At 36.8% G+C, this 26,631-nt stretch overlaps 1 protein-coding gene across 1 annotated transcript in view; it reads right to left on the bottom strand.

Moving 5' to 3' along the window:
* The window catches only part of LOC135217638 (spectrin beta chain, erythrocytic-like), a 310,746-nt gene that overhangs the window by 86,819 nt on the left and 197,296 nt on the right, over positions 1 to 26,631 (bottom strand). Inside the window, exons 2-3 of the mRNA XM_064253604.1 lie at positions 4,232 to 4,391; positions 2,998 to 3,165 (exon numbers count right to left, since the gene is read on the bottom strand). Coding sequence (XP_064109674.1) covers positions 2,998 to 3,165; positions 4,232 to 4,363 — 300 coding nt within the window. The 5' untranslated portion in view covers positions 4,364 to 4,391. The remainder of the gene's footprint in view (positions 1 to 2,997; positions 3,166 to 4,231; positions 4,392 to 26,631) is intronic.

Raw genomic sequence — 26,631 nt, 5'->3', positions numbered from 1 at the left:
CAGGAATGTTAAAACCCAACCAAGAATGCTAGAATCCTACCAGGAATGTTAAAAATTTATTACTAGGAATGTTACAACCCAACCAGGAATGCTAAAATCCAACCAGGAATGTTAAAATCTTATTACTAGGAATGTTAAAACCCAACTAGAAATAATAAAATCCTCAGTGGAATGTTCAAATTCTGCCAGGAATGCTAAACTCATACCAGGAATGTTAAAATCTTATTACTAGGAATGCTAAAACCCAACCAGGAATGATAAAATCCTACCGGGAATGCAAAAATCCTACCAAAAATTCTAAAATCCTACCTGGAATGCTAAACTCCTACCATGAATGTTAAAATCCTACTAAGAGGAAGGCTAAAATCTTACCGAGAATGCAAAAATTCTACCAAGAGGAATGCTAAGATCCTACCGGGAATGCAAAGATCCTACTAGGAATGCTAAAATCCTACCAAGAGGAATGCTAAGATCCTACCGGGAATGCAAAAATCCTACCAGAAATGCTAAAATCCAACAAGGAACGCTGGAATTCTACCAGGAATGCTAAAATCCTATCAGGAATGACAAAACCTCACCAGAAATGTTAAAATCAAACCAGCAATGCTAAAATCCTCAAGGCAGTCCTGTCAATGGGTATCTAACTTAGCTGAGGGAGGAGAATATTACACATGCAAATACTGTACTGGACAGTAATGACATCTGAAATCAAAATATCTCCAGTTCTGTCATCATCTGTCAGATGAATGCAGACAGATGGGAAAATGTCGATCGAGCAGGGCTGTTAGCACATTCTTTTCGATGACCAAAAAATAAAAAAAAATCCCTTTCAGCGACGAAATAATTCACCATCATTACCATCAAACAGAAGCAGAGAATCTCAGGGAGAAACTGAAGCAGTTCGAATGGCTAGTTTGTTCACATTCTTCCCCCCAAAATAGAGCAAGAAAGAGAGAGAGAGAGAGAGAGAGAGAGAGAGAGAGAGAGAGAGAGAGAGAGAGAGATGGAGGCCCGTTAGATCCAGTCCCATTTCCAGTTTTTGCCGCAAAAGCGCCTCTTAGGGTAACGGTGACGAATTAATTCAATGATGGACAGGTTTTCAATCAGGGAATAAAATCTTGATTCCCGTAAATTACTGGAAAAAGCAGTTCGTCGATTGGTTCCAGTTTGGCGCCACATTTTGACGTTACTACCGGTCAAAGCTTTGCACAGGTGTTTCAACGAAGGAGAATGACGTTACGTCAGTCGTTACAGCACCTAACTGAAGTATTAAGACAGAAAACGAGAACCTGAGCGCAGGTATTTTCAGAAATAAATTACCTTATTCTTCAACTTACAGAAGCATAAACTATCTAAGAAGCCTTTCCCGACTACTTGAGGAAGCCTTGAATTGTATTAATAGCCATGACTACAGGCTTCGTATCACCCAACCAGCTCTATAAATGACAAATGGTTGAACAAAACCTCTCTCTTGCTTAAAACGAGAATGTTGGGCAATACACACAGCCCGAAGTGATCTGTCAGTTTTAATGCTCTACTAGTTGCCAGCAAATTCATCTGATAAAACAGTACAGTGGACTGAATCATTACATACGGACAAAACTGACAACGCACCCAGCCTTCAATAACACACTCGAATGAAAATACAACCTATAAAGGAAAAAAATTACTGCAATCTACGAGCTGTCATTCTTGTGCATGTAAAAATCCTGCGGATATTACCTCTTATTCACGCCACTATTACATTCAGTCAAGGTATTATCTTCACGGGAAAATAAATAGTTCTATTCACTCACCAGTAACCCTTCTTCAAAAGTACACTATTAACTTCAGAAGAAAATAAATAGCTCTATTCATTTACCAGTACATGAGTCAAGAGTATTCATTCCACTGTCACCTTCAGTTAAGAAAACCAATACTACTTTTCACTCACCAGTCACCATACTTAATTAAAGTGTTAAGACTCCATGCTCTGCCAACGTGGACTCGGAGGAATTTACTTCTGGTGATTAGAAACTCATTTCTCGATATAATGTGGTTCGGATCTCACAATAAGCTGTAGGCCCTGTTACTAGGTAACCAATTGGTTCCTAGCGTTCCTAGCCACGTAAACAAAAATCTAATCCTTCAGGCCAACCCTAGGCGAGCTGCTAATCAGATATTGGTCTGGTTAAACCAGGGTTGGCGATTTTTTTTAATAAAATTTTTTTAAATCAGTTATTTATTTGATTTTTTTTATTTGTTTGTTAGATGTTTTTTCAATCCTTTTTTTTCCTCAAAATGTATTTCATAACAGAATTACTATTGATTTATCTTTTGGGTTTCCAGTTCTGGCCTAAGTACGCACTTGCAATTTTTTTATATCGAAATAAATCGATGCAGCACAGTTATGCTTAAGTTTCTTTAACCTCCAAATCATACTTTTCAATCTATTTGCTTTCAAATTAAAAAAAAATAAGAAAATTTTAAAAATCATGATTTTTTTAATGAAAAAAATCAATGTTTTAATCATTTGATTAAATCAGTTTGATTTAATCATTGCCAACCGTGGGTTAAACTAAGGTATACTTAACCTACTTCGAAAGTAGTACCCCCAGGGCAGGGGTGTCAAACTCAAATCCTTTCGAGGGCCAATTATGCACTTACTTGGTTATGATCTCGAGGGCCATCAAAGAATTGGTAATTATTTATTCATTATTCCTTATGACTCACTAATTAAGATTTGCAATAAAAGAGCCTTCTTTCTAGCAATTATATGAAATGAATTAATTATTGTCATATGAATGAAAGGTAAAACTTATTATGTCTCGTTTTAACAGTTTAGTAACTTTAAATTTTCCTCGGTTCTAACAGTTATAGTAGCTAGAGTTGAAAAATCTCCTGGCACCTCAAGGGCCATGAGTTCGACACCCCTGCCCTAGGGATAAGGACCCATGAAACAGCTGTCGAAATCCAAAACTAGCCCCCCATGGACCAAAGAGCACACACTCACTGTACCTTAGTGTGCAGGAAAGCGAGGGACTTGTTGACATTTTCAATCTTGTGCACCCTCATCTTCCCGTTGTTTGGTTTGCCCAGCTTCTCGCCCGAGATGATCTCGAGCAATTTCAGCAGCATCTTGCCGTCGGCCAGGTCGGTGAACAAGTCCACCACCTCCAGACGCGCCTGCGGGAAGAAATGCCGGCAACAATGAGCACCCAGCGAAGGGATTCCAATCCTTTTACAGCTCCGTCAAATTTCGGAGTGCAAATAAATGTCCTTACATATCTATCCTTCAATTGAAAGGAAACACGCTTTAAGTTCTGTCAAATAAATTGGGTTTTACAACTTTTAATGGAAGAAATTCATTGAAAAATTAGTCAAAGTTGTTATCTTATAGCAATGTTCAATTATTAATTTTTTAGAGACTCTCAGAATTTGATTCAGTGATTTAATTTATTCAATATACACTCTGTCAAATAAATTGGGTTTTACAAATTTCAATGGATGAAATTAATTAAAAATTAGTCAAAGTTTTATTGAATGGCAATGTTCAATTAATTTATTATAAACTTTCAACATTTTATCCAGTGATTTAATTTATTCAAAATACACTCTATCACCAAATAAATTGGACTTTGCAACTTTTAATGGACGAAATTCATAAAAAATTAGTCAGTTTGAATCTTATAGCAATGTTCTATTATTAATTTATTAGAGACTTTTAACATTTGATTCAGTGATTTAATTTATTCAATAACCTTTAATTTAATAACGTATTAAAGGCAAACTTTGAATCTTATAGCAATGTTCAATTATTAATTTATTTGAGACTTTCAACATTTGATTCAGTGATTTTATTTATTCAATAACCTTTTTTTTTAATAACATATTAAAGGCAAAGTTTTAATCTTATAGCAATGTTCAATTAATAATTTATTACGGACTTTCAATATTTGATCAGTGATTCAATTTATTCAATAACCTTTAATCTAATAACATACTAAAGGCAATAAAGTGTCTTAAATAAATTAAATGACGTCACTTGGTACTTTGACCGTTTGTCAAAATAAAGCCCAGGGCATCACGAATTAACCCTTAACCAACCAAATTCTCCTAAAAATAAGAAAAATAAGAAATTTTCCTTGACGCAAAAATGGATACAAAATATGCTTCACTTTTTGGAAAAAAAAAAAATAAAAAAGACGAGAGGAGAGAAACACTAAATGACTCCGTGACGTCACACGGTTACCTTGATAAGGAATGAGTTCATCCATTTTGTGAAGGTTTTCTTCTGAATGCCTAGACGCTCCTCCCGCAGATGTTGGATCCGTCCAGTCTCGAACTGGCGGAGGGCGTCCTCACGTGCGGACAGAGACGACATCTCTCATCAACCACACCACCAAACCATCCTGAGGAAGAAGAATGAGAACGAAATATGAGTGAACTAGTTTGCGTTACACTTGTGTTGTTACCCTGAAATACAAGATCTGCTAAGATCTCACGTTTATTATAATAATAATAATAATAATAATAATAATAATAATAATAATAATAATAATAATAATAATAATAATAATAATAATAATAATAATAATAATGATGATGTTAAAAAGTATGGCAGAAATAAGCGAGTTGATTTTATATATTGTTTTTTCTATTTTTCTTACAATTCGCTTCTCAGGCTCAACGACGTTTCTGAGTAACTGGCCAATATGAAAAAACAATATATGAAATCAACTCGCTTAATTCTGCCATTCTTTTTAACAGCATTGGCCTAAAAGAGGGTCTTTCATTTTTCCAAAATAAATAAATAATAATTAATTAATAATAATTATAAAATAATAATTAAAATTAATAATAATAATAATAATAATTAATAATAATAATAAATAAGAGTAATGACTCTTCTTGTGTATTAAATCTTGGTATACAACAAGAAGTATTCACAAGACAAGGGTCTTGTTTTGTTAACATGTTTAAAGACAAACTCCTCTTAGTTCAATAATAATAATAATAATAATAATAATAATAAAATAATAATAATAATAATAAAATAGTTTATTTCATTTCAAGAAGTCAGAAGTATATCTGATTCAGAGATTCTCTGTGCAGACAGAGAGAGAGAGAGAGAGAGAGCGAGAGAGAGACGAGCAGAGATCGAGAGATAGAGAGAGAGAGAGAGAGAGAGAGAGAGAGACGAGAGAGAGAGAGAAGAGAGAGATATCGTGGCCGTCAAGCAGCATTATTATCGGCGATCCCTTCAATATCCTTATCATTTTATTAAGGGGAGCAAACTAATCGACAAAGGGGGTGGGGGGTGGGGGGTTAATAGACGATGATTTATAGAGGAGCTCACTTCCGTGAAAGGACGAATCGGGGATTCTACTGATCTAAATACTGGCACTTAGATGAGCTTTATTGATATCATTTATTACTTTCTTTTTCTTTTTTTAATATGTGGTATCTTTTCTTTCTGTATTTCTCTGTACTTCCTCTTAGTGCTTCCTAATGAACACCATAATATTCTTTAGAAGTTTGAATTTCAACTCACTGGCACCTTCTGTGGGGTTGTTCCATATGAATAGGTTTCATCTTCTGAATAATAATAATAATAATAATAATAATAATAATAATAATAATAATAATAATAATAATAATGATGATGATGATGATGATGATGATGATGATGGAACAGTAAATCCACAATAGTATGTCTGTTTGATTTTGACTCACGTGATTATGAGTTTTCGTTGAAATAATAATAATAATAATAATAATAATAATAATAATAATAATAATAATAATAATAATAATAATATCTCATTACAGTAAATGTTGCTTTCCTTGTGGGTATAAAATTTGTTTTTTTTAAATCGTGACCCTCCTGTTAGGTCAAACTCTATGTGAAGCTTCCAGGTGTAGTGAAAATACCCCCCAAAAATAATAATAAATAAAAAAATAAAAAATAAAGCCACGAAAGGAAGGAACCTTCCACTCCTTTTACGAAGTGAAACAGGAGAAACCAAATATATTATTTTGTTTTTCTTTCCATTTTCGTAAAATAATGTAAGGGAAATAATCCACTTTCGTTTTAAAAATATTATTATTATTATTATTATTATTATTATTATTATTATTATTATTATTATTATTATTATTTCAGTAGCTGAAACCTATTCACATGGAACAAGCACACCAAAGGGGCCACTGGCTTGAAACTTCAGCTTCCAAAGAATGTTGGTTCCACCCTCAAACCGCTCTGCCAACGTGAAATCAGAGGAATTTATTTCTGGTCATAGAAAGTCATTTCTCGATGTGGTTCACATCCCACAATAAGCTATAGGTCCCGTTGCTAAGTAGCCAATTGGTTCCTTCCTACCCACGTAAAAATATCTAATCCTTCGGGCCAGCCTTATGAGAGCTGTTAATCAGCTCAGCGGTCTGGTAAAACTAAGATATAATCAACTTTTTCCCCCTCCCACCGTAGACCCAACACTGCAGCAATAACTGATCACGGCGCAGAGCCAGTGATTTTTCACTGCCCTGTGGGAAGCGCGAACTCGCTACATCTGAGCGGCCAACAACGACACTGACTACTATACCAGCGGACCAGCTATACATAGCTGCTTCCCGGGCAGAGGTCAAGCAAGAACCTGTGACCCGCTTTTGCACTGATTTTTTTCCTACTTCTTCTTGAGATAATTTCAAGTATAACAATGACACAAACAAAGCCCAGATGCACTTCCAAAGGGGCTCTGCAAAGAAAACATACTTTGTACAAACAAAACACAAAGCAAGAGACAAGCAAACAAACATACATTTAAAAAACTAAACAAACCATACACCAAGCAGGACACATCTCTAAATTGAGGGAACGTAAACAAAACAAGCAGACAAACACACAAACGCATGACAAAAGGGGAACAAACGACCGAAGTCACAAGTGCAAAACCATGACGACGACGACGACTCCTAGCTACAAGAAAATGGAACTTGTCACGATAAGGATCAGACTGAACGCCACAGAGTAACAGAACACAAATGCGCGCGCGCGAACACACATACACCGTGAACTAGCTGGAGGCCTTCGGTGAAATGCAAGGGTGACTGACACAAATAAATGACAATTAAAACCTCAAGAAGAATTCGGATCCAGATGTTTCAGGAGAGAGAGAGAGAGAGAGAGAGAATAAAAAATGTAAACTATGGTAAAGAAAAAAAATAAACTAATAAATATGAGTCAGAGAGAGAGAGAGAGAGAGAGAGAGTCTCTAAGGTAATGAAAATAAACTAATAAATAAGAGAGAGAGAAAGATGAAAAATGTAAACTATGGTAAAGAAAAAAATAAACTAATAAATATGAGTCCGAGAGAGAGAGAGAGGAGAGAGAGAGAGAGAGAGAGAGAGAGAGTGTCTCTAGTACTTGGATGTTCTATAAACAATTTTAGCAATTTCGCGACCGAGACTGTTTCGCACACCACAAAAATGTCGTCACTCGCTTTACAAACGTCAGAGGTTCATATAGTGCAGAAAAACACAGACCACGAGTCTCGTCATACGAGAAATAAAAATAAGGTCGCCGAATGTCTCCTCCACTTGACAAACAGAAATGGAAGAACACAGCTGGGAATGATTTACAAGAACATATTTTGCTCATAAGGATGTAGCAAAATTAATGCAAATTAAAAAAAAAATATTAAGTCATTTTCGTTGGGTAAAACTCATGGTCATGTTTGTTAGGCAAATTCACAAAATAATCATAAATAATAAGACAGAGTTTATTCGAATTAATGAAATATCAGGAGTAAAAAAAAAAGTTCACTAGCTTATCTCATCTACTATCTAAGAACCAACGCAAAAAATAAAGTTATATATAATTAAAAGCGACTGTCTCTCGCTCAAAAAACGAAATTCGGGTTTAACCAGGATAGCGATAAAAACCCACACACTACACCCCCCACCACAGAAATACCCACCACAATCACACCGCAGAAATACCCCATCACCCAGTTTAAACACCCAAAATCAATACCCACTCTCGACGAAACATAATGCCAACGCCTACCACAGTTATCTTGACCAACCTAGCTAAAGTAAACAGGACGTTTCCTAAACACCTGGAAAGGCTGGTTGGCGGGAGGTGACACAGTCCTATCGAGTGGAGATTGAATCGCAATGGTGTTTGTTTACTTTAGAATGTTACTTCTATGTTATTTCAGCAGTTGTTATGGGATGGCTATAAGGACCACTTCATTCATACCTTGGAGGAAATTAAGTAACATGCTCATAATATAGTAATAAAAACCACTATGTTGTCTGACTATTACGTTTACGAGTATGTCACCAGTAGTTATGAGACGGATCTAAGTGTCATTGAATTCAAATCTTGAAAAAAATAAAGTATATAGATATACACATATAAACACTACGTTGTCCTATTATTAAATTCATGTCCACTCTTATCTTAGAAAATTAAAGTATATATATATAAAATAAAAATATAAACACTACGTTGTCATCTTATTACATTCATGTCAGCAGCCGCTATGGGACGAGACATTTCATTAGTGTCTTGAAAAAATAAAGTAAAACGCACATAAAAGAGTATAAAATTACAAAAAGCCCAAGAGTTCTGTCGTCATATACTTGTAATAAACAAAGCCTGGGTTCAAATGGTCATTCACAGCTTACAAACTAAAAAGCATCTTAGCAATATAGTTTCTGGAGATGTACTTTTAAGGGACAACAAAATAAAAACTTCAAGATGAGAGTAAATATATGCAAGCAACAAAACTTGAGACTTACACACACACACACACACACACACACACACACACACACACACACAGAAAGAGAGAGAGAAAGAGAGAGAGACCGACCCTTTTTCATTAACTCATGAACCCTTTGATAATATAACACCTGCCACTCAAGCACTGTTAGCTCAGACCATTTTGATGGCAGAGAAAATCTTCAATATTCTTCCATTAATAAAACCTTATCGAGAGAGAGAGAGAGAGAGAGAGAGAGAGAGAGAGAGAGAGAGAGAGAGAGAGTAAAAATACTCTGCTTTGTTAATAAAGGTTATTATAAACATTTCAGAGAGAGAGAGAGAGAGAGAGAGAGAGAGAGAGAGAGAGAGAGAGAGAGAGAGAGAGAGAGAGAGAGAGAGAGAGAATCATTTGAATTATGGCAGAATGAAAATAACACATGATAAAGAAAAACACTTAAAAATCGCATAAAACAAGAGAGATTACTTTTAGAACAGTTGAATGAACAGCAAGAAAACATGCTAGTTCTAGATAAAGAAAATAAAATACTATGAACAACAGACACGTATTTGTACAAGCCCATAGATAAACAAAGCAGAATCCTCAACGGCTTAAAAAAATAAAAAGTCAAATCTAGCGCACAATAAAAGCCAATCCCAGTCACAATGGGTGGGATATTCTGCCATTCATTATACAAACAAAATGAGAAAAGGTCAACTTATATACATGGCGGGCCTACCAGCCTACTGTATGGGATATGACGGAAATGAGGCACTATTATAGCAAGGCATTGTTGAGAGAGACCTTACCTTACCTTACAGACCTTACAGTTCGTTCGGGTTGCCCCAGGTCCCTCAGTGTGAGGCGCATCTAATGTCTACCAGAGAGTTGCTAGTACATCTTCCGGTATATTTTGCATCTTCCAATCTTGGATGGTCTGGGATGCAGTTTAGATATTTGTCGAGCTTATTCTTAAACACATCTACGCTCACTCCTGATATATTCCTCAGATGAGCTGGCAACGCATTGAATAGACGCTGCATTATCGATGCTGGTGCGTAGTCGGATTAATGTCCTGTGTGCTTTCCTTATTTTTCCTGGTATAGTTTTGGGCACTATTAATCTACCTCTGCTTGATCTTTCTGATATTTTTAGTTCCATGATATTTTCTGTTATTCCTTCTATCTGTTTCCATGCCTGAATTATCATGTAGCGTTGCTCTTCCTCTTTTAGACCTATATAATTTAAGGATTGTAGTCTTTCCCAGTAGTCTAGGTCCTTAACTTCTTCTATTCTAGCTGTAAAGGACCTTTGTACACTCTCTATTTGTGCAATATCCTTTTGATAGTGTGGGTACCATATCATATTGCAATATTCAAGTGGACTACGAACATATGTTTTATAAAGCATAATCATGTGTTCAGCTTTTTCTTGTTTTGAAGTGCCATAACAACATTCCCATTTTTTGCTTTACATTTTGCCAACAGAATTGCTATTTGATCATTGCATAACATGTTCCTATTCATCATCACACCAAGGTCTTTAACTGCTTCCTTATTTGTGATTGTCTCATTATTAGGTCCCTTATATGCATATAGCTTTCCTTCTCTGTCTCCATAATTTATTGATTCAAATTTATCAGAGTTAAATACCATCCTATTTTCCTCTGCCCAATCATACACTTTGTTAAGGTCTCTTTGTGAGCGTTCCCTATCTTCATCACAAGTAATTTCTCTACTTATTCTTGTGTCATCAGCGAAACTACTCACTACCGAATCCTTAACATTACTGTCATGTCTTCAATCATAATAACAAAAAACAATATTGCAGCTAGCACCGTACCTTGTGGCACACCGGATATTACCTTGGTTTCATCCGATTTCTCATCGTTTGCAATAACTATCTGTTTTCTGTTGTGTAAAAATTCTTTTAACCATCTTCCTACTTTATCTACGATATTGTGTTTTCTAATTTTCTTCGCTAATATATTATGGTCTACTTTGTCAAAAGCTTTTGCAAAGTCTAGATAAAACCACATCTGTTTCATTTCCGCTTTTCATATTTTTGAATACTGTTCTCACGGTGGACTAACAGTTGGGTTTTGTGTACTTTTTCCGTGTACGAAACCGTGTTGTCCTATATTAAACAAATTGTTTTTTATTAAATGTTTCATAATATTTTTCTTCATTACCCTTTCATACACTTTCATAATATGTGATGTTAGACTCACAGGCCTATAATTACTTGCCTCTAGTCTTTGATCCACTTTTGAAAGTAGGGGTGATATATGCTAATTTGTGCTCATCATAAATCTTGCCTGTATCTACACTTTGTCTTAATAATATTGCAAGTGGCTTTGCGATAGAATGAACTACTTTCTTTAACAAAATAGCAGGGACTCCATCCGGCCCTGCAGCAGCTCCATTTTTTTAATTTCATTAATTGCCTGCACAATATCAGCTTCTTTAATTTCTATGTCAGCTAAATAATCACTATTTTCGTCCCTTACTTCTATATCATTATCTTCATTATCTATTCTAGAGGTGAATTCTCTCTTATATCGTTCTGCCAGTATGTTGCAATTTCCCTTTTTTCATTCGTTAATCTCCCTTCAATTCTCAGAGGGCTATTTCATTCTTCTTTTATTCATCATCTTCGCATATGAGTATAATAGTTTGGGGTTTTGCTTGATATTTAATAGGGTTTTTTTCTTCCAAGTCCCGTTTTTCATTTTCTTTTGATTGTATAATCTTTTGTTCTGCATTTTCTATCTTACTTTTTAGTTCTATAACTTTCCATGCATTTTTTTCTTTTGCAAGACCTTTTTTCCACTTTTCTGATTTTCTGGAACAAGATCCTTCTGTCTCTTGGTATGCATGAATGATGTTTACTTTTCTCTTCGTATATATTTAATCCACTATTTTCTCCAATATTTTATATAATATCTCCGTATTTACCCTTATGTCATCACTTACGAAAATGTTATCCCAATCTTTGTTTAATTCTTCATTAATTCTGACCATTTTATATTTTTAATGTAGAAGTTGTATTTTCCATATCCTTCCACTTTTCATTTCTTGCTTATCTCTATTTCACTTGCTTTGGAATGAACTGTTAATTCTATGACATTATGGTCTGAAATACTCGCATTATAAACTATTATTTCTTTAACATAATTCATCTCGTTCACAAATACTAGGTCTAAAGTATTTTCCTTTCTTGTTGGCAGGTGATTTATTTGTTGAATGTTGTATTCTAGTAGCATATCTAATAGCTTTTCAAATTGCCTCTTATCTTCTGCACTACTATTACTCTCTTTTTTATATGTATAAGTACAACCACAATCTCCTATTCGTTCTTTCCATTCTACGAAAGGAAAGTTGAAGTCACCAGATAGGAGAATAGTCCAGTCCTTGTGATTTCTACATATATTATCCAATTTTTCAATTATTAAGTCAAACTCTTTAGTATTAGGAGGTCTATATATTACTATGTTCATTAATTTTTCAGATTCAAATTCTACCGCTATTAGTTCACTAGAGCACAATAAAAGCCCAATCTCAGTCACAAATGGGTGGGCATATTCTAGCCATCATTATACAAACAAAATAAAAAGGTCAACTTATATATGCCTATGGCGGGCCTACCAGCCTACTGTATGGGAATGACGGAAATGCAGGCACTATTATAGCAAGGCACTGTTGAAAGAGAGAGAGATAAGAGAGAGAGAGAGAGCGAGGAGAGAGAGATTCTCCGATAAAGTAGACTTGATGATGAGAGGATCTCCGGATAAATGTAGACATTTGCGACCTTGCATGAAAATGTCTAAACCGACATCATTCACATAGGTATACAAAACATAGAACTTTGACCCAAATCACTTAATCCAAAAGTACCCAGTGACCCAGGCTTTGAAAACGAAAAGATTCACAAAATGCAACAGCCACGACAATACCCGATTGGACAATGGCCCATCACATACAGAATGGCGAATGTGTTCATAAATTGCTTTCACCAGTCAAATTTGCGTATTAGTAGGACAGCGGATTGTGTTCATATTCGTGAGTGAAATGTTTACCCTACAGGAAGTGTAAAAACTTGTAATCTACTAAGTTTTTCTGAGAGTCACGTGATCTCAAGCAATTATTTGAAGCACTTATTGCAAGGATCACTCCCTTTTTCAAATAGTTTTTGAAATAGCAACTAAAAATGGCAACCCAAAAACAAAAATATATATATACTAACCGGCAACTCCAACCACCAATCACACGTTAATGTAAAAAGTTGAAATCTAATAGGTTTTACTGAGAGTCACGTGATCTCAAGCAACTATTTGAAGCAGGTATTGCAAGGATCACTCCTTTTTTCAAACTAAAAATGGCTACCCCAAAAACAAATATATATATAATATATATATATATATATATATATATATATATATATATATATATATATACACACTAACCGACAACTCCAGCCTCCAGGCACGCGTCAATGAAAGATGTACGACAACTTCCCTCCGCGATCACAGTTCAAATCATCTTCCACCAGCCACTAAAACCTACGCAAACCTCCACCAGGGCAAACTCTGCAATTGCATTTAAGTCCAACGCGAATTTCCCTCGAGTAAAGCGACGGAATTAGGGGGAGTAAATCGCACGCCCTCAGCGGTCTGAGGCCAACTGAAAGCGCCAACTGTCTCATACCATCAACTGACATCTCCGATAACGATAAGGGGGCTCGATAAATCGAGATATAATGGCGCGTTTCATCATCGATCACAATTCAAAAATGCTTTTATCAACGGCGCATTCCAATCCTTATCTCTCTCTCTCTCTCTCGCTTTGCTTCTCGGTTTTCTTTCTTGTGAATTATGCAGCCAACTGCATTGGATGCACGTCCGGTATAATTCATGAACCCTTTGATATAATATAAAAAGTGACTTGATTCCCAAAGGTATAGTTCTCTGTATATGAACTAGTAACTAATTTTATTTTCTAGTACGAATAGAACGATAATGATTGATATAAGAACCCTGTATAATCAACATCTGATTTTATTTTCTCATGCAAGTGACTTGATTCCTTAAGCTTTAGTTATCTGTATATGGACCAGTATCTGATTTTATTTTCAAGTATACCAATGACTTGATTCCCAATGCTTAACTTAAAAGTTACCTGTAACTCTAATCCAGTTCATTTTTTCCCTAGTTTCGTTCCAACACTTCCTTCTACACACTAATTCTCACATCTAGCGTGAGAAAGAAATTAATGAATGTTCTGGAGGATATACTTTGCAATCAAACAAAGTATGTAAAAGCTAGCAGTAAGGTCATTTGGATATTGGGGGTGGCGGTGGGTGGGGCCAATAATTCACCAATTAACGTAGGCCAGGGAATCTTCACATATGTCAAGTCAGAGAGAGAGAGAAGATAGAGAGAGAGAGAGAGAGAGAGAGAGAGAGAGAGAGAGAGAGAGAGGAGAATGGAGATGTTCGCTAAACTCCACACTCCACTTACTGGTTTTCTCTCCCAATCCACCCAGTGGACACACACACACACACACACACACAAAGCAACGGCCCCGAATACCGGGAGAGGAACAAATTGGGGATCCCTGACCCAGAACGGGGCAGTCGAAGAGATGGTCAGGTAATGGTATGCAAGTAATGTCGATAAATCAAGGGCACCACACCAAGAGGAAGGAAGGCCCAGCTCGAGATAATGCCCTGGATTAAGGAAAAAAAAAAAAAAAAAAAAAAAAAAACATACAGGAGGGCAGTTATGAAAGGAACGTTTCCATGAATTCACCCATATTCTTTGGAAGCTTCAATTTCGTGTCAGTGGCCCCTGTGGTGGGCTTGTTCCAGATGAACAGGGCTCATCTTCCGAATAATTAATAAAAAATAAGTTCTCTATTTCAAGTCAATGACTCCAAGGGGCTTGTTCCACGTGCATGGGATTCACCTGCTAGATAATAATAATAATAATAATAATAATAATAATAATAATAATAATAATAATAATAATAATAATAATAATAATAATTAAACATTTTTAATTTCAAGTCAATGGCTCCTGTGGGTTTGTTTCATGTGAATAGGATTCATCTGCTGAATATAATAATAATAATAATAATAATAATAATAAATCTTTAATTTCGAGTCAATGACCCATGTGGCATTGTTCCATACGAATAGGATTTGTCTGAAATAATAATAATAATAATAATAATAATAATAATAATAATAATAATAATAACCTTCACTAAAAGGCTTAACTCGTAGGAACTCACTCTGCCACCACAATCTTCTGAAATTGTCCTGACTCCTCCTGAAGTGACCACATCAGAAACTCCCCAGTACACCCAGTTAGAAAGAGAACTATATAACCTAACCTTAATACCAAGGACCCCGCTTAATACCTCCCTCCTCCCTCATTCGTCGTAGCTAGAGAACAATTTTTCTTCTGGATACAAGTTCCAGTTACCGGCGTAGAAAAAAAAAAAAAACTTCCTAATCCGCTACTACGCGAGAACGAACAATGACAACACAGCTCTGGAACGTGGATGCAACAGGGCTTAGGTGGCTTAGCTAGACGTTGGCACGCCGTCAAAACGTGCCCCCCTCCCTCTCTCCCAACCCCCAAACAATCCTTCCTTTTCCTATCAAGCAGACGCATCAGGGGTGGGGGGATCGAGACTTGGAGACTAAATCATACAGCTTGCCAACATGTAGCACTAAAGCAAGGATCGGGGAAAAGTTCGACTTTACTCGAAGTAAGGACGAAAATGAGGATTTGTTCAAAGGTGTACGATGCAACCAACGCAAGAGACTATATATCGAAAGAGGTGAGAATGGTCGGGGGTCGGGGGGAGGGGGAAGGAGGAGGAAGGATGAGAGGAGAGAGGAACGAGGGGGAGGAGGAGGAGAAGGAGGTAGGAAGGCCGTTGATGAAGGAAGGTTAAGGATGGGTTATTGAGGGGGGGAGAGGAAGAGAGGGAGGGAGGAGTCTGACACTCCCTTCTGGCGGCCACGGTCAAGGCTACACACGGTTCGGTCCATGTGCACACGAATACACACACACACACACACGCACACAAGGTTACTGCTATGTTCATCGACCGTATACCGGGGAAAGCATCTCTGGTTAACGCACCCCATTCCTTTAGTCACAAGCAAAATTTATCCTATGCTCTGAGATCATATTCTGCTTTCATAATTGCACAGCTAGTACTCTCTCCTCGAGCAAAGATCGTAATGGAGGGTAGCAATTAATAATAATGAAAAAAAAAGCGTAAACACATCCGTGGTTGACGCAGCTAGTTGACGAATTTACGCAAGGGAGCGTCCATCTTCCCCGGTGCTAAACAGGACGTCGGGTTTCAACAAAAAGAAAGCACCTCGATTTTCATTGAACTAATCATTCCGAAACGCTGACAAAAACTGGAGCATCTCTCTCTTGCTTATAGAGACAGTTTTTTTTTTTTTTATTTGCAACGAACCTCCCACAGTAGTAGTTTTCTGCCGTCCAAAAAAAAGAGGCAACTGAACGTTCGCCCAGAGGAACGGAGGGCTAAACAGAGAAAAAAGAAGAAGAAAATAATAAAGAGAAACTGGCAACAGACGAAGTAGTTTGGGCAGGTGGGCATGCGAAGAGAGAAGAGTGCCCCAGAGGGCCCTCTTCCTTCTTCTACCCCGCCTCCTCCTCCTCTACCACACCCCCAACCACCCGACTCCATACCTGACGTTCCTTTACAAACGGGGACCCCATACCTGGCATTCTTCGCGCGGGAGAAAAGAAGCGAGAGAGAGATCGAACCAGCAACTTAATAGTTGCGTGCCCTAGCGTGCCCTAAGAAGATACGAACTCGATCCACCTATACAAGCGGTCGATTGCGACGTGATTTACAATTACGTACAACCTTGTCAAGGATGTGTTGACGTTGACGTCAGGACTATTTCCTCTAGGAGGAATGTGTCCGTCTACGCGCGCGTTTTCGAAACACGCGAGCCAACGTAATGATATGACTCACGAGACCGAACATTTGATCATGCAATACCTCATCATTTCCACACAAGACGGATTCAAACTATTAGCAGTTACATGGAGACGAAAACAAAGGAAGAAGGGCAGGTCCTACGGCTTCCAAATACATCAGAGAGAAAGAAATTTCTCCCTCGGTACATGAAAGGACTTCGAGGGCAACGGAGCATAAGGAGGAACGTTCCTGAGACTAACAGGCAGAAACTTTGTGATCCTACAGAAACCGTCCGTACCTTCTTCTTCGCCATGACCCTGGTCTCCTTCCTATGAAACCACCCCCCTCTCTCTCTCTCTCTCTCTCTCTCTCTCTCTCTCTCTCTCTCTCTCTCTCTCCCTCAGCCGTCTCTTTTCCAGCAGCCGGTGTTCTTCGTACTCGAAATATTAGGGCTCCTCTTAGTACTTTGAAAGGTTTCGAGTCATTATCATACGATGAGAAGCAAAAAAAAAAAACCAGCGAGCTGCTGCTGGCCCTTTAGTTCCACTAACTGCATCCTGCAAATAGGTCCTGTGCAACCTCGCCTTCGATTGCAGATCACTGCACCGGTTAGAACATAGTATTCGTGCTATAAAAAAAAAACGCTAACACAAAAAGTTGAAACAAAGGCGATGAAAATTTTATTTGTGTATTATGAATTTACGAACTTTTTATCGTTTGTTTGTTTGTTTGTATGGCGTTTTTACGTTGCATGGAATTCGTGCTATGCAAAAAATAAATAAATAAATAAATAGCCAAGCTAACACGAAGTTCAAACAAAGGCAATGAAAATTTTATTCGCGTATTATGAATTTACAAATTATTTAGAATGAAATATTCGTCTTCGATTACAAATCACTGCTCCGGGTAGAACATAGTGTATTCGTGCTATGCAAAAAATAAATAAATAAATAAATAAAAATAGCCACGCTAACACAAAGTTGAAACAAAGGCATTGAAAATTTCATTCGTGTATTATGAATTTACGAATTAGTTAGTATGAGGTAGAGATTTTTTTTTTTTTTTCGCTAAACTCTCGGGTGGTACCACTCGCTATGCCAATTACTCAGCAGAGTGCGATGCAAGCATAGTACGCAGAATCCTTAGAGCTTCGCATTTACTACCTTCAAGTCAGCTTTAACTAAGGACATGACTTTGACATAACTGAACATTGACAGATGTTCAACAGACTTTCAAAATGACGTCTTTACATAATCTGGCTTAAAATGCTACACGTTCCCAATACCCTCTCTGGAGAGAGAGAGAAAAAATAATTTATTCCCAAAAAACCTGACATTATCAACACACAAACTAACCAACAGCAGCTAGAAATACTGTCTGATGACTGAGTTAACAAAAAAATCTACTTATAAAAATAAAAATCTAAAATAACTCGTTATGCAAAATATTTCCGAAAGTACCAGCTTCATCAGATCATCAACTCTACCCAATATCGGACCTGAAGAAAGCAATCTAAAGCAATTAAAATAATATCAACTGCATAACAATACTTTTCTTTCCTTCCTCACATTCATATATAATGCAGTAATGCTTCTCAAATTTACAACACATTATTATTATTATTATTATTATTATTATTATTATTATTATTATTATTATTTGTGTCGTGTCATAATTATATATCAGAGTTTATTACTATGTAAAACAAACATAGACTTTCGAACAGCATTCATTAGTGTTGATTTTAAAATTTAAAGTCCTTTACATTAAAATGTAAAGTCACTTTACATTTTAACGTCAACACTGACGAAGAACACCGTTCAGGTGTTCGAAAGTCTACTTTGGGTTTACATAGTAATATACTCTAAAATAAACTAAATGTGGAATTTTTATGACACAGATTGTTCTTCGCGAGATTGTGAATTCCTTATTATTATTATTATTATTATTATTATTATTATTATTATTATTATTATTATTATATTGGCAGTAGTAGTAGTAGTAGTAGAAGTATTTATGGCTTTGAAACCGGGCACAGTACGCAGGGTACACCTCCCAATCTGGAGATCCCCACGGGATGGACCAGACAGCAGGCAGGCTTCACGCATCGCTTCACAGACAATTGTGAAGGAAAGAAAAATCGGGCCAAAGGTGACGGTCAACACGAAATGCCCGGAAATTTATGGCCCAGCTTTGACGTTCCTAAATATATATGCGATGTTGTGTAGCCCTCCAAGTGTCCCTGCCAAGGGTAAATCGACTTTTTCTAAATATTTCCAGTGAAAAATTTGACCTTGGATATTTCTGCCTTAATGAAAGGATAATATATTTTAGGAACTGGCTGACGAAAAGCGTATGAGACAATGCATGGTTTTTAGGAAGGAAACCTGAAATGCTTTAAAAAGTATAACTTTTGAGTCTCATTCAACTGTATTTATGCAATGAATATAATATGTTACATAAAATTTGGTATGGTTTTTAAGGGGGAAAACTTGAAATTTTGTAACCAGTAACATTCTAAGTCTATTTCATCTGTATCTAAATCAATTCTAAAAATGAGTTCCATAAAATTCGGTCTTTTTAACTTGCCCTAATGAGCTCAGTGAGAATACAGATGTTAATACTGCAAGGCTAGATTACTCCAACCCCACAAATAGAATCAGCAACAAAGTACGAAAAACCAACCTTTGCCGACACTTGTGTAGCTCACTTGCTACAAACAAGACATTCAAAATTAAGACACCACGGCTCTATCATATCTGTAATCTAACAACCCCAACACAAAAAAAAACTGCTACTAAAAAATGCAAAAATAAATTCGTTCGACTGACGTTAGAAAAAAAACACACAAAAAGACTGCTACTAAAAAAATAAATAAATAAAAAATAACACTAACAATGTCACCCATCCCCCGATTCGTTCGACTGACATTAAAATTAAAAAAAAAACCACCACAACACAGAACTGATGGCCCTACTGATATAAATTTGAATGAAAACGAACTCCAGCCCAACAGGATATATATAATATGCAACAATTCATTTCATGATTGAGTTTAATGAAGTCGACCCGGGTGGGAAAATTCCTAATTAACCTTCACGGGGCACTTAACAATGCAACAGGCATCTAACTCATCAAGAAAGGCTGGAGGTGGGGGAGAGGAGATAGGTTCAGAGCTGGCAGGAGGAGGAGGTGGTACCAGGCTTAACACGGTGGGCCAAGCAAGAGCGGTTGGAGGCATGAGACAGAGGATAGGAGGAGGAGGAGGAGGAGGAGGAGAGTGTTAGCAGCTCCTTCGAAAACACCCGCGAGACATCACGTGACCTGCATGGCAATACTGTTAAGAGGCACCGGCTGGGGTATTCTCATCGTCAACATACCCACCAAAGCACTCTAGCTAACTCGCAAAATAAACACAATAAATTCAATATTACTCTTAAGACTATTTCATCATATTAAATCAATAAATTCATTAAAATACTTATTGAGCCGTGGTTAAGATTCTCGGAAGTGAAATTTAGCCCATAGAGCCTAACATTTCACGCATACAAGATTAAAAGAGGTTAGCTGCCAGAGGGGGTCAGCGGCCCCTCCCCTTTCTTTGGATTAAAAAAAACACAAATGAAGCTATGGTGAAGCTCTCAACAAATCTTATTTATCTGGTGCAAACGACAGTGAGTCACTGACCTCATTCATCTTCAGAGAAACCATTATAGTAAAAGGAGCGTTTTTCTTAGCATGACAGCTAATTGTAAATATTGCTTTTCTACGCAGTTCTGATAAAACAGGATATGCAGAAAGGACTTTTCCAGCCCTATAATAATACGATCGCAGTCTTGAGAGAGTTTATCAATTCACTTTGATACAGACATGTTTAGGAATCGTCCCCAATCGCTTTCCACGCCCATGTGCCTATATTTACATAATAAAAAGATTTTAAACACTTGCAGTGCTCTCTATCTAATACCGTAAATGAAAACGAGAGAGAGAGAGAGAGAGAAGAGTATATTTCATAATTCATCTCATGACATTTATCGATGGCTTGTATTTAAATTAAATGAACATCTAGGCAAAACATGCCATTCTAATAATTACTTCAGCCTTATTTTATTAATGATATCCTGAGAGTAATTTAACGACAATGATTACAATCGTAACCAACAACCCGCAGCTACCTGAACAAAGCATAGTGTAAAAGATCCAAGTAATGACAGAAATTCTAAATAGCTTAAAAGATCTAAACAATTACAGATTCTAAATAGCTAAGATCATACCAGACGTATTTACATCAAGTTAATAAACTGAAATCTGAATATTCTAACAGTTTTATGCTAATGAAACTAAACTTCTAAAAGATTGAGTGCAATCAAGGGAACTCAAACAGAGACCATAAAAACTCCCAACCTGCAAGAGGCCCCTTGGATGGAAATAAGCAGAGAAAAGCGAAGGGCAGGGAGCAGGAGGAAGATTAGGTATATACTATGAGAATGAAGAAGTGATTCGGAGGGAGGGGGGGGGGGGGGGGTGGGGGGGGGGGGGGGGGGGGGGGGGGGGAGGGGGGGGGGGGGGGGGGGGGGGGGGGGGGGGCGGCTGACTGCTCCTTGGGACACGTCGATGCCTTCAGGCAAGGTTGCCCCAGGTGTGACGTCACCACCGACCACCAACTTCCAACACCTGACCGAGAGAATTCTGTTGGAAATACCGTCTATTTTTTTTATTTCTTATTTATTTCTTTGCTTTCTCGACATTTGCTGCTCTTCCCATACGAAAAAAGAGAATATGCAGGACAGTCTCGTCCTTTAATCAATACCGAATTACACACGGGCGCCCGCACACGGCACATACACATACACACACACATATATACATATATATATATATATATATATATATATATATATATATATATATATATATTAACTCTTTTCACAGTGGTATCCTGGAGTAGTTACTTATCATAACAATGAGACTTTTCGTAATTAATTCCTTTTTAGTCAAATATGCAACCCCACCCGGAATAAGAGTACAGCTAACTGTCTGTCGAGTTCTACTAATTATCAACCATCCATATAATGGGAATAGTACTTAGAACTATAAAATATTAATGTTGAAATAAACAAGGGATTAGCAACGTCATTCCAACTGGCTACAGTTAAATAAGTAAACGCTCAAACATATTCGTTTTTTTTAAGATTTTTCACTAATGCTCATTACCAAAAGGTGAAGTAGTTAAGCTAAGAGAACCCATATTATTATTATTATTATTATTATTATTATTATTATTATTATTATTATTATTATTATTCGAAAGATAAAGCCTATTCTTTTGGAACAAGCCCAACTACCACAAGAGTCACTGACTTGAAATTCAAGCTTCCAACGAATATACTTTAGAAAGAAGTAACAGAAGGTAATGGGAAATATAGAAAGGAGAGATCGCTCATTGAAAGACACTGAAAAAGAAAAACAATAAATAAACAAATCAGTACATAGATAACAAACACATTAGCAATACACTCTGGACCTAGCTAGGCATTATAATCCGCACTGACGAGAAACATGTCGACCCAAAGAGCTCTCTCTCTCTCTCTCTCTCTCTCTCTCTCTCTCTCTCTCTCTCTCTCTCTCTCTCTCTCTCTCTCTCTCAAAGATTGAACCTGGTGATTAAGGTCGTAAAAAAAACCAGTAAAAGTCCCCTTAAACCTCCCAAAAATAATAATAATAATAAAAAAAACCCCTCAGAGCTTACGAACTCTCCACATGAAAAAAGTTGCCGCTGCCCCAATGAAAACAACCTGTTTAACATGCGTACATAACTTTAACACCCATACGCATTGTTTAAGGAATGCTATCCTCGGGCTGACATACCCGCAAAATTACTCCGAACGAGGACGTATTCATCTCTTGTCTTCCACGGGCGTAATATGCAAAACTATCATCTATAAAAGATGTAGAAAACATCGCCGTTGGATGTTATTCACTTCACATATACATGACAGAGCAGCGCGTGGCATATTTTCCTATTTGATTCGTATTCCTCAAGTCTCGTGGCTCGTCCAGGTGAAATCAGGCTTATCGAGGAAAATGACGCCCATCAGTTTCTCAGAACTCTTCCGACAACTCCGGATCTCAACGCCGCCCACGCAGAAAATAAAAACATACACTCGAGAACTCCGGCTCTTAACGCCCAAGCAAAAGAAAAAATAACATACACTCAAGAACTCCAGCTCTTGACAAAAAAAAAAAAAAAAAAAAAAAAAAAAAAAAAAAAAAAAAAAAAAAACACACACCACACCACACACACACATACTCAAGAACTCCTGCTCTTAACGCACATTCCCCCCCCCCCCCCCCCCCCCCCACGACGGAATAAGAACACATACACTCAAGAACAAAAACACAACGGCTCTTAACGCCCACGCCCCCCACAGAAAAAATAAAAGCACACACACACACACACACACACACACAAACACACACACTCAAGAGCTCAGGCTCAAACGCCCAAGCAAATAGAAAACAAGACATACACACACTTAAGAACTCCGGCTCATAACACACACGCACACTCGAGAACTCCGTCTCTTAACACACACACACACACACACACACACACGCGAACAACTTTCCCAATCCTTTGCTTTTGGATTTTTCCTTGTCTGGCGAAATGGTTACCTTTACCAAGTTGAGGCGTTGGCTTTCTTGCCTTGCTCACCCTTTCGAGACCTGACCTGACCTCTGATATCACCGCCGTGGGTGGATGGATGGTCCATGGACTCCCCCACGGTCGTGGACTCCCCGTACCCTGTAACCCAAGGGTAGGCGGAGAGAGTGAGAGAACTTGACCGGATTTCTCAAACCAGCTTATGGTAATACTGACAAAATCAGTACGAATGACAACAAAAGGCCACGTGGTCAAATTAAATTTTTGAGTGGTATTTCTGAGATATCGTAAGCTTAGGCATTCCGAACATATGATTTATAATCTCAAAATGAAACACTCAAGAAATTCGAGGACCTTGTTGTATTAATGAAGCACCACTATTAAAATAAAAATGAATCTACTTCAGAAAATGAGCGTTGCGCTACATTCTTGACGCTGAAGTAAAATAAAAAATAGTGGATTAACGAAAACCTTAAAAAATGTTACAGTACCAAATAACTTTAACCTAAGGTATATAATTATATATATATATATATATATATATATATATATATATATATATATATATATATATATATATATATATTATATATATATATTGTCTAGACAAGAAATTCCATAATACATTAAAATAAATAGAGTGCTTTATCATAAATGGTCAAACTTCAATTACGAGAGATCTAAAAATTCGAGTTACTCTGGTGGCGCCAGCGAGTGGTGAATTTCAACGCTGACGAAGTAGTCATCTCGTCGGAAATATTTTACTCGATATCTTACATCTATAACTAACAATATTACTACTAGTACTACTACAGATGGCGATCATCATAAAAATAATATTATTTACGAAGAGAAAATAAAAGAAAAAAATGCATTATTTTCTGGCCCGAGCGAATATTTCCACAATCACTGTAAATCTGAGAGAAAATGAAAAAATTGCAAGGAAAATATGACGGAGTCAACCTCAGTTAAAATTATTCGAGTCTTTTTTTATATTTTATTTAATTTCAGGAAAGAAGATAAACAAACGACGCTATTTGAACAGAGTAAACAACAACTGAAGCTATTTCACCGCAAATCATGGCACTGATACGAGACATTGCTGGCCGAGTGAAAACATACAATAAAACTATATATAAATTAATAACATATGAACGACGAGAGAGAGAGAGAGAGAGAGAGAGAGAGAGAGAGAGAGAGAGATTAGAGAGAGAGAGAGAGAAATTACTTTTCTGAGAATTACCAGGATTATACGGAGCAATGGACGCTTAATTCTGAGAGAGAGAGAGAGAGAGAGAGAGAGAGAGAGGAGAGAGAGAGAGAGAGAGGAGAGAGAGAGAGAGAGAGAGAGAGAGAGAGATTCATTTAAGTAGAAACTAGAATCAATGTAATCCCAATTCACACAGTAAACATAAAACCTTATTTGCAATGTTTACAATTCACCCCTAAACAAACATTATTACAACATTGCAAATTCGGCTTTTCCCAAAAATTCCACACATTCACAAACGGACACTTGTGGCTCTCTTTAAACCCCAGCCAGAGGCCAAGCACAGTCTCTCTCTCTCTCTCTCTCTCTCTCTCTCTCTCTCTCTCTCTCTCTCTCTCTCTCTCTCCAGCGGGCAATGACTACCTGCTGGACCTACTACATCACATGAATTACGACCCACAGAGGACAGGCTTTCTTCAGGAGAGCCTGCAATTATTTGGTCCAGGAATTTCTCGGAGAAATTACCTGGCATTTAAAGTCCTGGGACCAGGAAGTGCAGAGCTGGGTAATGTACCTACATTTCGCATATTACGCAAAACAAACAATTACGCTCAAAACGTAATTGTCGGTTATGTTATTACCTGAAACAATTACTGAAAACATATTATATGTCGTTATGTTATTAATGAATATTAACTAATTCCAAACAATTACTGAAAACTTATATATGTCGCTATGTTATTAATGATTAGTAACTATTTCATAAAAAGCAAAATTTCACACGCAACAATCCTAAAGAATTAATATCTTGCTTAGTAAACTTCCAAGAGACAATAGGGTCCAAATGCAAAGGAATTTGACTAAAGATCAGGAGAGAAATATACATAGTAATGAATAACCGAGTAACAATAAGTACGACTAAGAAAAGTACTTATGACGCAGATTAAATTTCTCTCTTAATTTAAAATCATCTGGTGGAACTCGCTCTCCTACACGTCAGAATAACATTTGTCAACTATCAAAAATTAAAAAGAAAATGCTGGCTGGGTAACACGTCCAAATTACGCTTGTCAAATACGAAAAATAAACGACAAATTAAAATTTGTCAAATATCAAAAATAAACGTCAAAATAACATTTGTCGCATATAAAAAAATAAACGTCAAAATAACATTTGTTAAATATCAAATATAAACGTCAAAATAACACTTGGTGCCAAATATCAAAAATAAACGTCAAAATAACATTTGTCAAATAACATTTGTCAAATATCAAAAATAAACTCCAAAATAACATATGTCACATATAAAAAACAAAAGTCAAAATAACATTTGTCAAATATGTCGAATACCATAAATAAACGTCTAAATAATACTTGTCAAAAACTCAAAATAAAATAAAATTTAAAAAATTACGACAAAATCAAACCGACAAAACCACGAATAAACAAAAACCCCTAAAAGAATGGATTCATGTGAGGTCTCTTGGATTCTCCCTCATGACTAACACAGGACGGTGACCTCGGCCAGCGTGACACGAATCGTGACATGTTCCCCGACGTTACGTCACCACCAGGAAAAACTTTCTCCCATAGGGGACGACAAGCTTCCCAGTGACTAATGCCCGCCACGATTTCTCAATTCAGTTTGAGGTAATATACGGAAGACGAAGTTTTCACTTCATAATGTATAAGTAACTGTGTAAGCACGTATTTATGGACTTGAGCACTTGCACAGCTGTTCTGCCTGTATATTATTGCATACTTGCACAGATGTTCTGTCCTGTACATTATTGTAATGAATAACAGGGCCTGATTTAAACAGGATCTAATGAAGATGATTAAAAAAGAAAGAAAAAAAGCTACTGGTTATCTATGACCGCCTGTCCTCATTGTCTGGTCGCCGTATTGTAAAATCTCCGTTAGACCCCATAGTGTTACACACACACACACACACACACACACACACACACACATATATATATATATATATATATATATATATAATATATATATATATATGAGAAGAGA

This window comes from Macrobrachium nipponense, chromosome 7 (assembly GCF_015104395.2).
Source record: "Macrobrachium nipponense isolate FS-2020 chromosome 7, ASM1510439v2, whole genome shotgun sequence".
In the NCBI taxonomy this organism is placed as follows: domain Eukaryota; kingdom Metazoa; phylum Arthropoda; class Malacostraca; order Decapoda; family Palaemonidae; genus Macrobrachium; species Macrobrachium nipponense.
This window is presented reverse-complemented; position numbering and strand designations above follow the sequence as displayed.